The sequence below is a fragment of the Pinus tabuliformis genome, chromosome J, assembly GCF_031772625.1.
Source record: "Pinus tabuliformis cultivar Carrire ecotype Pingquan chromosome J, CPIR1, whole genome shotgun sequence".
Taxonomy (NCBI): domain Eukaryota; kingdom Viridiplantae; phylum Streptophyta; class Pinopsida; order Pinales; family Pinaceae; genus Pinus; species Pinus tabuliformis.
Window position 1 is genome coordinate 172999876 of NC_142295.1, and position 13132 is coordinate 173013007.

Below are 13132 nucleotides of genomic sequence, written 5' to 3' on the forward strand. Positions count from 1 at the left end.
AGGGAAATCCCATGATATTACAGAATGAAATCCCATCCTATTACAAGTAAAACTGAGAAATTTCATATACCACAATACAAGTAAAACTGAAACCAATCTTGTAGAGTGAAATCCCATCATATTACAAAATGAAATCTCATTATATAGGATTTATTAGGGTCATTACAGAGAAAATTAACATAAGTGGAGAGCTGATTCAGAAGGTATGACATGGACTCTGTAGAGTGAATGCCCTAATCTTGTAGAGTGAATCCCATCATATTACAGAATGAAATAGAAGTCTAAAGGATTTATCAGAGACATTACAAAGAACGCTATCACAGTGGAGAGCTGCTTCACAAGGCAGGACATGGATTCTGCTTATTCACCACAGAAACTCTTGTTGTTGAAGATGAGAAGCAGCACAAAAGTAAGTCATTCCACAACTACTACAAACTTACAACAATATTAACATCCTGCAAATATTCTCATCTATGAGGAGCTTTGGGGGCCTATAGATTACAAGAGAATAGCAGAAATTCTTCACTAAACATGTTAGTAGCGCACTGATCATCTTGGCGGTTGGAGACAGAACTGGTGTTGAAGCTCTCTTTCCTCACAAACCCAGCAGGGGCTTTCTTGTCATAATTCTGAGTACAAAATTTGACTGTCATTTTCTGCATCTTTCTATTTATATACATTGTTTGAACTCCTGTACAAAATTTCCCACAGAAGAGAAACAAAAGATATTACAATCATATTGTAAGAGAAACAAAAGATATTACAATCATATTGTAAGAGAAATGATCTGGCTACTAACAAATGAAAACCAACATGAAATGATGATTCAAGCACTACAAAGCTAAATCCTAGTTTTCAAAATACATTCTGTATTAACTACATGTGGGCATCAGACTGTCCTTGTACAGTGACTTAAGCTATTTGGCTAGCAAGAAATGAAAAGAATTCAAAACAAAGATGTTATTCCTAATCAAGTTTGACACAAGAATAGATATATAACAATAGTGTGGAGTTATTTCAACGACGCTTGTCAAGGTAATCCCAGCGATTGTGGATCATGAGGCATTACTTTAAGAGACAATTACGAGATCAGTTTCAAAGCAGAGCTGTAGGAGATGGATCAAACAACAGAGCAGAACTTTATGCTTTTTGGTAGATTCTGAAAATAGCAATAGAGAAAGGTTTAAATTGTCTACAGGTGATAAGAGATTCCAAACACATTGCAGAGAGGTCAAATGGAAATTTCAATCAGGAAAATTTGCAGCTGGCCCATCATTGGACGGAATCAGAGAAGCAAGGAAAAATTCCATGTCATTATCTTTTCAGCATGTCTGCAAGGGATAAATATGAAGGCTGATATATTGTTCAAGTAAGCACTGAGGATGCAGAACAGATGGATGGAGATGATTGAATACCCCATCTGGACCTTCTCATTCAATCTATTTCTAATCAAGCTATTATAGTAATGACCTTTTGGATGGCTGTTTTGGAAGCAGTGTCAAAACTTAAACATCATACTTAACCTAAAATTATTATAACTGTTTACATGCTTTCCAGGACTTTAATTGCATACCATAGTTACACATAAAAGCCACGACATTAATCACATAACAGTTTGAAATAGTTCAGCATGCCTTCATAACATTGGAGATATTCCAACTGTGTTCATATTTGTCACTAATCCTGGATGACTTTAATTACAGTTCTCAGACCCTCTCCTTTAAGCATGTGATCAAATGCCTTGTTGATGTCAGCAAAAGAAACCTTGTCTGTAACAAATTTATCCAGTTCAAGCTCCTGCAAATTTAACAATCAAGGAAGGAAAGATTAAAACCGTAATTATAACTCTAATTAGATATGATAAGCATAGATTGCTCCCGTCATGGTACGGACAAAAAAAAAAAAAAAAACTGGGAAATATGACCACACAGTATTATCTACAATTATGGTTTGCAAGTGAGTGATACCTGTGAAAGATTTCAAATAAAATGTGAATATACCCTGCTTTGATGCAGCATATCAAAATTTCTCTAGACACTAAACAGGCAACCAAAGTTTTGTGCAAATACCCTGATGAAGGAACCCCGCCAGGCCAGCCAGTGACACCCAAAGAAACGGATAGTGGTAGACTTGTAGCGCTACTTTCTGTTCTGGTTGTCATGGAAGGCAATAAAGCTAAATCTGTTTATACAGCACAAGAAATGACAGAAACAATAAATATGCATTGAAACAAAAGCAATTAAGGAAAATAAGTGAATCCCCGCTAGCAACTTAAAAAGAGCAGATATATTAAGTTACAGAATCCATTTCAATTTTATTGAAATGCATTCCACCTACCAGATCCATCTACTGTCTGATCCATTAAATCTTCCACAGCTTTTTTGGCAGCTCCCTCCAGCATTTGTTTATCCACATCCTCCTTTTCCCTCTTGCTCAAATAATCTGTTGGTTCTCCCGTCTCCCCAACTTTCTCATTGTTATTTTGAGTATACCAATCTTTGCATTGCTCATGCCCTGTCTCTACAATAGATTCCTTAGTTTCATCGTAAATTTCGGTATTCTTAGCTTTGGGTACTGGTTCATGATTATCATTATCTTGGTTTGACGATGCATTTTCAATAACTTCTGGAACAGTTATTGAGCCCACCTGCCAATGAATAGATCAGGTAAAGAGCTATATACATCGTAGCATGAAAGTAACACATATGCCACCACAGCTTGCCATCCACATCCAATTGCCACCCCTGCAATCACAATACCTTTATGATGTCAACGAAAATATAACCTAAATATAGCAAACATCAACTACCAGCTTTCTGCTGCAAATAAATTGTTGATACTGAAAATTCCAACCTGAGAGAATAGGTTGGGTGCCATTCAAGAGAACAGATATTGCAAGTAGAGGTATCAATGCATAGACTGCGCGTATAACCACACTGGTGCTTGTGAATGCCATGGCGAGTTCTTTCTTCAGTATCAGAATCCCAATGGCAAGTATGACACTTATTATGAAGCAAGTGACCACCACAACTATAACTGAAAATCTTGCAGTTTTAGGTCTCCTGGCTCCCAGCTCATTACCCACTCTTATACTGCAAATAATATAAATACCACAATAAAGAAAACCAATTTCTAGATACAGCAAATGGGAAAAAAAAGGTATACCATGCTATATAAAACCGCTGAATTTATGTGAATTGCAGTTTTGCCCAATATTGGAGAATCCTACCTCCAGGAGAGGGGTCAATTGTTTGACCCCTCTGGCGATGGTCAGATTTAAAGATATTCCCAAAATCTGCAATAGCCATAAAAATGCCCCAATAAAACAATATATTACTATAAATCATAAATGTATACCTTGCAGCTGTACTGAGACCCAACATTGCCATCAACTCCCAGTTGTAATAATTCATGCTGCATATATGTTCAAAACCTGGCACGTTAGAGATATATTAACTGGCATAGCTATCTAACAAAGTTGGGACAATGCATAGGCATGGAGCTTGTATTTGGCTTTAAATTAGTTAGCTTTAAATGGGAAAGTCTCATACCAAACAGAAATGGAATCCAGAGCGACCTCTGCATTTGGCAGCCAACCCGATACAAGCACCAATACTTCAATGTACCATATTTCCAAACTGCAAAATCAGGTGTGGAACAAAACAAAACTTGTCAAAACAGGCTAAGCTATTATGTAAACACCCAGATATAATTTAGATAGTTTGTGTATCTTCCAAAGAGTATTAAGGCATACGTTAGCATAACAGCCAATGCCAGAGTTAACTTGAAGTATGACCAGAGTCCTGTGAAGGCCTTCAAGGTGAAGCCCGTCCATGTATGCCTGCAGTATGGGCTATAGAATATATACAAGGCAGTAGTAATGACCAGAACCCACCAAGTCAAACTCACTATTAGGCTATCCCTAGCAGGCCAAATCCTAGCTTGTCTACTGCCACCCACGTGATCAATGTATGGAATAGACATGTCCCAACAGCAATATAGGCAATAGGGGCCACTATGTTCTGAGCCTGCAAAAACCTCTGCATGGGGCAATTGAGGGCAAAAGCAAACAACTGAGGAATAAGACCTTTGGCAAAAATACCTCCTGCAGCAGAGATTTCTTTACTCTGCCCTATGGCAATCAATACTGGATCTGCAAAATAGTAGAGGATGCCCAGGAGTATTGCAGTTCCAGTCATTATTATCATGGACCTCTGGCAGATGACTAAACTTCTCCATCCGAGACGCCGCCCTCATGGAATCCACGTCCAGTTCATAAAAGGCCTCCACCGCCTTAGAAATCAAGTGCTCATTTTATAGATATAAGAAAAGTCAATTTATTGATATTGCAAAATTCAACTATTTGATTTGTTTATATTGATTGAATTTTGAAAATATATAATTCAATCTCTAAAATATATCCGCTATCATGAAATAGTTATAAGCTGATATAAACAGAACAGATCCCTCGATGATAGAAAGTTTAGAGTGAAGAAGAAAACGTGTGAAATTTTTTTGTCCAATTTTAATTGGAATGATATTTACAGCCACTATTTTCATGTGAGAGTATATATATATATATATATATATTTTCACTATATTTCTTAGAAATAAAAAATTACATATATGTAGTTACATATTTTTAATTTATTTTCTCAATATTTCTATTTTTAAAAGAAAAAAAGATGAACATTTCAACAATTTGGAAAAATCACAAAAAAAAAGTTTTTCCCTCAAATGAAAGTGTAACTATGACACTTAAATTGATTGGTACAACACATCATAGAAATTTTGAGAATTACAAAAATTAATTTTGAACATTCTTTTAAGAAAAAAGGGCAGATGCATGCAGGGAACTGTAAAAGAAAATTGCAAGGACCTGTAAAATAACGAATAAACCATACAACTTTTAACTCTCATGAAAAAAGTGATCAAAACAGCTATTTCTAATAGCAAAGAAGCCAAAGACAGCCATCGTCACATAAATACAATTCAATATCCAGGTTGGACACAATTATGTGTACAATATGTCCAAAAAAGAATTCAAAATAGATAATACATGATCAGAAGCTACAAGATTGTTCCCGGCCTTTCTTAAATTAAACACAAGCAACCCATTTAGGACTGCCCATTTAACTTCCAACACACATGAATATATCCGTAAGTTGCAAAAGCGACTACCCTAAAGCTTACCATCAAATCAATTTCAACTTTTGTAGTACAAGCAACTTCAACTGGGGGTGATGGCATTGATCTGTGAGCAACATGGATAACATTGTTAGAATAGCACATCAGTGGCATTTATGCTAGACCAACATATTCAGAATTACAAAGGCCAGAAATTAAACTTACCTTTCCTCATTTTCAACTTTAGTCATGTCTTCTCTGGCAACAGAGCTCCCAACAACATCCTCGCTCTTGTCAGCAACAGCTACAGATTCTTTGGTACTTGTGTTGTCCACCAGTGCATGGCCACTGACTTCAATTCTATATGATTTTTTATCACTCGTTGCAGAGTTATTGTCCACCGTTTGCAATTGTTTAGTTGGCAAAGATGATACTGGCACAGCAGTTGAGGTAGAGGAGCCAGTTGCCAATGATATCTCTGGGACTACTATTGATCCTGCTGAAGGTATTTCGGTAGACTGTGTCTGTTGCTGAACTTGTTTGGCATCAACAAACTCTGTAGCAACTCCCAATGAAGTGGCCGATATGCATGGGCTAGTAGCAGTTGATGCCACTGGTTTTCCCCCAACCTTCACCTTTGAGCCATGTGGCTGTTTCTTTTTGGGTGCTGCCAATATAGTTAAGTGAAATGAAAGTAGTTAAGTGAAATGAAAGAAGATTTTGGAAGTAAAATAACACAGCTAAAACATAGCTTTGAATGTATCAAGTCCGCACTTGCAGTGTTGGGACCACAGAGCATGGGAATTAAGCTGGGATTATAACCTAATTCAATTAATTGTAGATTAAGAAAGAATTGTCTTCACAATGTGGATTCAGTATCTACAGGAATAAGCATCAAAATCATACCTCCTGAGTGAACAGGAGTCTGAGTTGATGATGGGGAGCTGGCAGCAGCAACAGATGGTCCAAGACCAGATGATGGAGCGTGCTGTATAGATTGAGCTGATGTTGCATCAGATGCAGGAAATAATGAAGTAGCACTTGCTGGTTCAGGTTTCACCTCAGGCTGCCACTCTAGCTTTGGATCCACCTTAACTTCACGAATTGGCTCATTAGGTCTTGCTTGATTTACAAACATCCTTGCAAGATCATATAAAGTTTCTGCAACTTCCACTTCCTGCTTTGATGGGGATATCTGCATGCATTAATCAAACCTTAGCATACAAGCATGATCATGAGCGACAGGCATACCATCTTTTAGTAGTAGAACAAATCATGGTAAGCTTGAGATCCCCCAAGCAGGTAAAAAGGCAGGTTCCCAGTTGTTGAGTATCCACCTATGATGCAAAGGAATATCGACATCACTCATGCCTCTCTACTGGAGGATCCATAAAATTGTCAACATTTGTACAAACAAAAGCAAGTTCTATGTGTTACGCAGAGTATCACGTGTGTAACCTCCAGTCCCACCAATATTCAACTTAATCCTGTGTTGCTTTTGTCTCAACTGTTATGCTTCTATGAGTTTAACAGCTCATAATTAAATAAGGAAATATTTTGGGCATCTCCTCTAATTTTGGTAACTGATCAGTCTTCAAAATCTGGAATTTTTTATGTTGCTAAAGGAGTATTAATCCAAAACATTGATTACCTCATTAGGACTTATCATTTGCTAGACTTGATTCCCTTGACCAGTATGAACCGTTGGGTGGGGATTATAACAGTTCACTGCACAAGCCTATTTGCTGGGTTTCTTTGTCAAGAAGGAAGAAGAAATTAAATTATCTTTGTGCACAAAATGTAGATTGGTTGTCTACACCCCGACATCCAGTTTTAGTCCTTCCAATCAAGTTCATTAGCAGTCACTTTCAATGCAAATACATGATTTTTATTGTGTAAATGGATGAAAGTTAAAATTTCAATCCTTTCCCCTATCATCCACGAATGCCCCAATACACTAAGCAAATGTTTGATAAGAACAATCAAAAATCAAATGTAGTTAAAGTAAGGCAAAGCACACCTTGGCTATTTTGGCAGCCCTGTGCTTACTGTGATTGCTGGACTTCTGCAAAATACAAGAAAACGGTTTAATGCTGTATTCAATGAATAACAAAGCTGAGAGACCAAAAAAACACAATACGAGAGCAGTTGAATCTACTAACCGCCCTTGGGGTTGCTGATTTGAGAGATGAATCTTCAAAAGATGCCTGCTTTGAATTGGTTGGTGGGAGCCTAATTCTTCCATTGGAGGGCTGCTGCTGCTGCTTCTGCCTCTTCTTGGAGTTGGAACCGCCATCACTCTCATTCGCGTGATGCCGAGGAGGACTCTCCTGGTACCGCTTCTTCATCGCTATTCCAATCCAAATACCAAACCAAAGTAACAGCAGGTACCCCATTCAAATACATCTCTACAAGGCCTGGCAAATCAGTACGAGGCTTATAATTTCCAAAGAAGGTTCCTTTCAACGTTTTCTCGCTCAGAAAGTTTACAGGATTCGTTTTAAAGACTGCGTCTGAACGAGGGACCCCTGTTAAAACGGCTACACCCCAACCCTGCAAAAACAGAACTCTGATATCAAATAGCAGCCAAAAATAAACCCTTCGGATCTGCCAGGCACGACATCGTCATCTAACGTAAATCCGATGCTCAAATCCCATCTATTATACAAATCCAGGCCCTTTCTTTCGTCTCTGTCAAGAAACTGATAGTCTCTGTCAAGAAACGGATAACGGATCTCCAGCAGCTCAGAAAAGATTGTAAGGGAAGGCGTCCAGGGGATGGATGAGGCCGATATTCCTGAACAAAGACGAAGAGCGGCAGGTGTCTGAGGTAGTCGTTTCCTGAACGAAGACTAAGTTCGCCAGGTGTCAACCTATAGTAGTTTCCTGAACAGAGACGAATTTCGCCAGGTGTCAGCGTCAGAAGGAGTAGGACGACGAAAGGTCCCTTTCAAAGAAAGGCCTATCGGCCTAAATATATAATTTTTATTTTATAAATTATATTATATGAATTTATATATTTTCCAACTTAAAACCAGAAAAATAAAATATTTATAATTTAAATTTCATTTCAGTGGTGGGTTGAGCACAATTTTTTGAATTAAATGAAGAGGTTGAATTACTGATTTACAGAAGGCCGAATTTCCCTTTCTTAGTGGATGAACCTGTGTGTCAATTGGTAAGTGTACCAAGGCATTTGAAGGTGAAATCGTAAATGGTTTCTCTGCTAGAAGAATCACGAGTATCTCAGCGTTGTACATGAGTGGACTGCTGGTATTTTGGTACTTTGAGGGAAGAATACATGTTTTAACCTCTGTTGAACCTTAAATTAATAAATTGTCTTGTTGTTGGTTTTCTGGCCCTGTACATACATCTACAGCTGTCACATCTTCTATTATTCACTGATATTTTGAATCTCAGTCCTCCTTTTATTGCTTAAGTGTATGTATTAGAGATGGGGATGCATTTAAATTTAATATGAAGTGGATATCAGGCTATCGGCATTTCTCAAACACTCCTCTCTTGTATGTTTATCACTATTCATGACATTCTTATTCGAAGTTGTAAAAGAGACACCTACAGTACACTGCCTACCAACTGTTTGTGAAACTCCTCAGTGAACTAAATCTTACAAACTCACAGAGATGGACTGATATTTAATTTTATATGCTCCAGAATGGAAAAATGCTAAAACAAAAATTGAAAAATACCTGCGTTCTTGTTGTAACGCTGCCCCCAAACTGTAAATCTTAAACACCTCGTCGTTGTTGGTGCCGCTGTCTGGATTCTTCTGCAACCTATGGTCATTGTTGTGAATGCAAAATTGATGCCGTGGTCACTGCTAGGAGAATGGAGTCTCGACGTTGTGGGTGTGCTCACCGCTGCGGAAATGGAGCCAAATGTAAGCCGTGGGTTCTTGTCGCTAATGGAAAACAGAGCCAAATCACTTGCGACCAGTGATAATAAAGGGTCAACTCACATCGTTTAGGTTCCATGATCTTCAATTGAGGAAAAATAAAAATAAAAACACGAACCCGCCAAGCACCCGTTTTCGGGGTTCGTCGTACCCAATGCATGAAAAGAACCCGATTTGTGTTTGCGAAGTCTCAGGGTCTTACATGAAGAACCGGGTTCTTTAGGGTTTCTCTCAGAGGTACCCGTTCCAGCACCCAGAACGTGGGACGGGTTCGAGAACCCCACCCCTGGGTTCAGGACCCGTGCAACATAGGTTCCAACACTCAGAAGTTATCATGGTTAGATTTAAGACAGATTTTGTGGTTCATTTCTTTTGAGTTTAATTTCGGAGTATCCACAGTAATAAACATATTTTGTCAACGTTTCAAATACCAATAGGGATCAGGGCAATTTTTGAATGCTGATTATGGATCCCTGTTGGGATTTGAAACGTTGACAAAATATGTTTATTACTGTGGATACTCCGAAATTAAACTCAAAAATTATCATGGTTATGTTGGAAATTTGTTTCCAAGGAGTTGGCTTGTAAATGCTAAAGATTTGTATATAAATAAGTTAATTCTATGAGCATCTAATTTACAATTACAAATGTTTTGATACAGTGCTTCAGTTTATGAATAAGGATTGTTTTTCTAGTGAATAAGGTTTTCTGGGAGATTTCATTTCTCAAGATTTTCAGAAAATTGACTCCATAGCCCAATAGAGAAGGCTATTGGCCCGTTGTTCTCAGCGCTTTGCAGGAAAAACGTTGCCCCCGGTTGGAGGCAGCTGTTGTAGCTAAATTTTTCCAGCTGGAAAGAACGAAGTCCTTAAGTATAAACCAGGGATATTTAAAAAAAAATGTGTGTTTCTCTTCAAGTTATGTGTTCCCTTGCAAGCAAAAAAACATGCATTTGGAATTGAAGCCAACATCTCATTATTCGTAACAAGAGCTTGGAGCATTATTGAAAGATAGTTTTCTCATCCACAAACTAGATATTGGAATAACTACTAAAGCTACCAAAAATACAGAGTGCAGTAATTGTAAAGGCAGATTGTGATTGTGCTTTGTTGGTGATATGAGCATTGAAATTACTAGAAAGTGGGTTATTCATTTTGCTTATGAGATATGTATATTGTTTTCAGATAGAAGTGCAAGTCCACAAATTTTGAAGTTGGTGAAAGTATTAAAATGAACACAATAAGTACTCAGATGTGGAGTTTCTATGGGCTGGAAAGAATTGATACTCTGCCATTTTGGACATATCTTTGATCTACATCAAAGCTACACAAGAGGAGTATGGTGTGCATGTTTCATTTCACTGGGAACATTATCAGTCCTTGAATACTATTATCTTGATTAGATTATGGTATATGGTCACAGATCCCTTTGCTTCAATATTGCCAGCAACTAAAAAAAATTGTGAGACCATGGTATTTTCGAGAAAATGTAAATTGTCCAGAATTCAATTCCATGGAACTTTGTGAACACTACAATTCTCACTGCAATACTTTTCTTTAATAAAGATTGCTCTTTGGAAAAATATTAGAGTTGGAAGTACGTTGACCTCTAGTAAAAAAACGTAGGGTTTTAAGACAGCGGATTTAAAATGTACGTTTTGAACACATGAAGACGAATTTCAAAACTTCGGGATATGGATTTTGTGCAGAATAGCCCCAATTAACTTTTTTGCGGGAAATTCAAAGCAGTTTAAGAGATGTCACAATTTCTTCCAGAAGGTATATGCCTAGCATTGGTAAAATGTCTGCAACAAATTATCTTTAGAAACAACAAATTATCTTTTGTTTCTAAATAAACTAGATGGACGGCCAAAATTTTTAACTTCAAAATAAAGAAATATGGATGACATCGCAGTATAAGTTTGTAGATCCCAATATTCTAGTGGCTACACTCCCTCATCATTTCTATATGTATAGTTATGTATTGAGTTGTCTTCCATGCTTGAGAACGCAAATTGAATTCAGTGAAAAAAAAAAAATCACCATGTGAATGTCAACCTCTCAGCAATACATGGCACATGTTTCATGTTTATGCAGCAAATCGGTGCTCTAAGAGAAGTTTCTCGGCCAAAATACTTAAGGATGAAGATGATATACCAATTGCACGGCGCTTGAAAAAAACTGAATTGCTCAAGGAAATTGACGGCTCACATTATTCCTCGTGCAAGCTAAAACAATCCTGCATGCACAAAATGACAGAAAATAAATGCAAATAAGAACATCCAATCAACTTCGAAAGTGAGCATCGACTATCATGGCATCTTATTCGAGCTGGAATGAAGTGATAATGTGTGAAATCGGGCTCTGCGTTGTTTTAACATTATTCATATATATATCCTCTATTACTCGTACGATTTGTCACATAGGTTTATCTTATTGATAAATGAAAAATGCAAGGTGCTCACCACACTTGGAAAATTCCACATTTCATGTCTCTTATATATTTATATCGTAATGATTACATTGTTGGAGGATTCAAAATTCTCTCGCTGCTACAGAGCGCAGGGGTGAAAACTTCAGTTGTAGTTCTTCGAAACTGCACCTACCTTCCTGTAGCAGGTTTGTTACATATCATTGGAATACCATGGTAGATGAAATGTCTCCAAAATTGTAAAAGATCACAGCTAAAGATTTTCTATGAAGATGAACGATCAATAGTGCTTATGCCTAGAATCAATGGTTTCCAGGTGGCACGAACTGCCCAAAGGTTAACTAGTCAGGAACCCCGGCAAGGCAGTATTCTCAAACCACCCATCTAGAAAATCGATGGCTATTAATCATTACGGCAGCACTCTCATCATCTCCAAAAACTGCTACAAGTGGTCCCATAGGCAGTAATTGGTTTTCAGGAATCATATGTGGCTTTGTAACTGTATGCATAAGTACAACAGTGGGACCCGAAATGTGTTGATATTCCTCTTCTTCTTTCTTCTTTTCTTTCTTTTTTTCTTTTTTTTTTTTTTTCCGAAGGTGGCAAAACCTATCAAACTCAGGTGTCAAACCAACAGTGAGGACAGCCATCTCTGGCTGCTATCCGCGAATGTCGGTTTGACTCATCACTGTTATCAAGGAAAACCACGCCACCTGTAATAACCCGCTGGTGGTCCGTAAGGGAGCAGGCTTTCACTCCTGCCAGATGCCTCTGGGTCTTGGGCCGTTAACCTGTTTCCTTACGTCCGAGGAAGACGAGCTCTTAGCCAAGCAGAAGCAGTTTTACGGCATACTCCAGGCCGAGTTGATATTCCTCTTCTAACTTGTAAAGGAGGCGGGGTTTTTATTTGTAAAGGAGGCGGGGTATATATATATATATGTTAAAATTATTTTTTGTAATTTAAATTTGTTTAAAAACCTTTTAACAAAAAGAGACAAGTAGTTCTTTAAACCGTTTCAAGAATGAGTTAGTTCAGTTAGACAAAGAGGCCCAGGGATTAGGTTTGGACGGGGTTCGGAGGTTGGAATCATAGGGAGTTATTATTATTTTGTAATGAAGAAGTCTCTTATGAATTCAGTAATAGAATTCATTTAGATCCCAGTAGTGAGTATGGCTACAAGCATTGTTTTTTTTCAATCTCTGTGATTTCATGTCTATTTTTTCTCCTTGGAATAATGTATGATCAGGATGTTCCAATTTAAACTCGGGAATTTATTTTTGTACTCATGTGTTTTAAGTTTGAAACCCTTAATGAGTGCTCCACATTCTAAAAACTCATTCATATTTTCTTTCTCCATCCACTATTCTCTCTACAAAGTTGAAGCACAGATTCTTAATTGCCTATGTCAAAACTATGTCTCCTTCATTTTCTACTATACATCGTTCCAAAAACTCATTCATATTTTCTTTCTCCATCCACTATTCTCTCTACAAAGTTGAAGCACAGATTCTTAATTGCCTATGCCAAAACTATGTCTCCTTCACTTTCTACTATACATCTTTAAGTTAAGGCTTTGCAGCAATAATTGTTTCTCGCCATTCTGGTTCAACTACTGTGTTTCTTGAATTAGTGAATTCATTGCAGAATTCATGGCCTGT

General features: G+C 37.6%; 1 protein-coding gene across 4 annotated transcripts; it reads right to left on the reverse strand.

Annotated features, from left to right (window-relative positions):
• Positions 1–410: 410 nt before the first annotated feature.
• Positions 411–7891, reverse strand: LOC149226224 (uncharacterized). Of its 4 annotated transcripts, XM_089377453.1 has the most exons (12): positions 7290–7890; positions 7148–7192; positions 6034–6322; positions 5353–5794; positions 5194–5254; positions 3552–3638; positions 3358–3414; positions 2854–3092; positions 2338–2744; positions 2070–2181; positions 1635–1797; positions 411–691 (listed from the first exon to the last, which is right to left on the reverse strand). In XM_089377453.1, exons 1-6 carry the CDS (start codon positions 7521–7523, stop codon positions 3618–3620), a joined length of 1092 nt encoding a protein of 363 aa, XP_089233579.1. In that variant the 5' UTR covers positions 7524–7890; the 3' UTR covers positions 411–691; positions 1635–1797; positions 2070–2181; positions 2338–2744; positions 2854–3092; positions 3358–3414; positions 3552–3617. The 4 variants fall into 4 exon arrangements, with proteins under 4 accessions (XP_089233579.1, XP_089233578.1, XP_089233577.1 ...); XM_089377452.1 differs by lacking the exon at positions 411–691 and having other exon boundaries at positions 1210–1797; XM_089377451.1 differs by lacking the exons at positions 411–691; positions 1635–1797; positions 2070–2181; ... (2 more) ...; positions 3358–3414; positions 3552–3638 and having other exon boundaries at positions 4816–5254; positions 7290–7891.
• Between the last annotated feature and the right edge of the window lie 5241 nt (positions 7892–13132).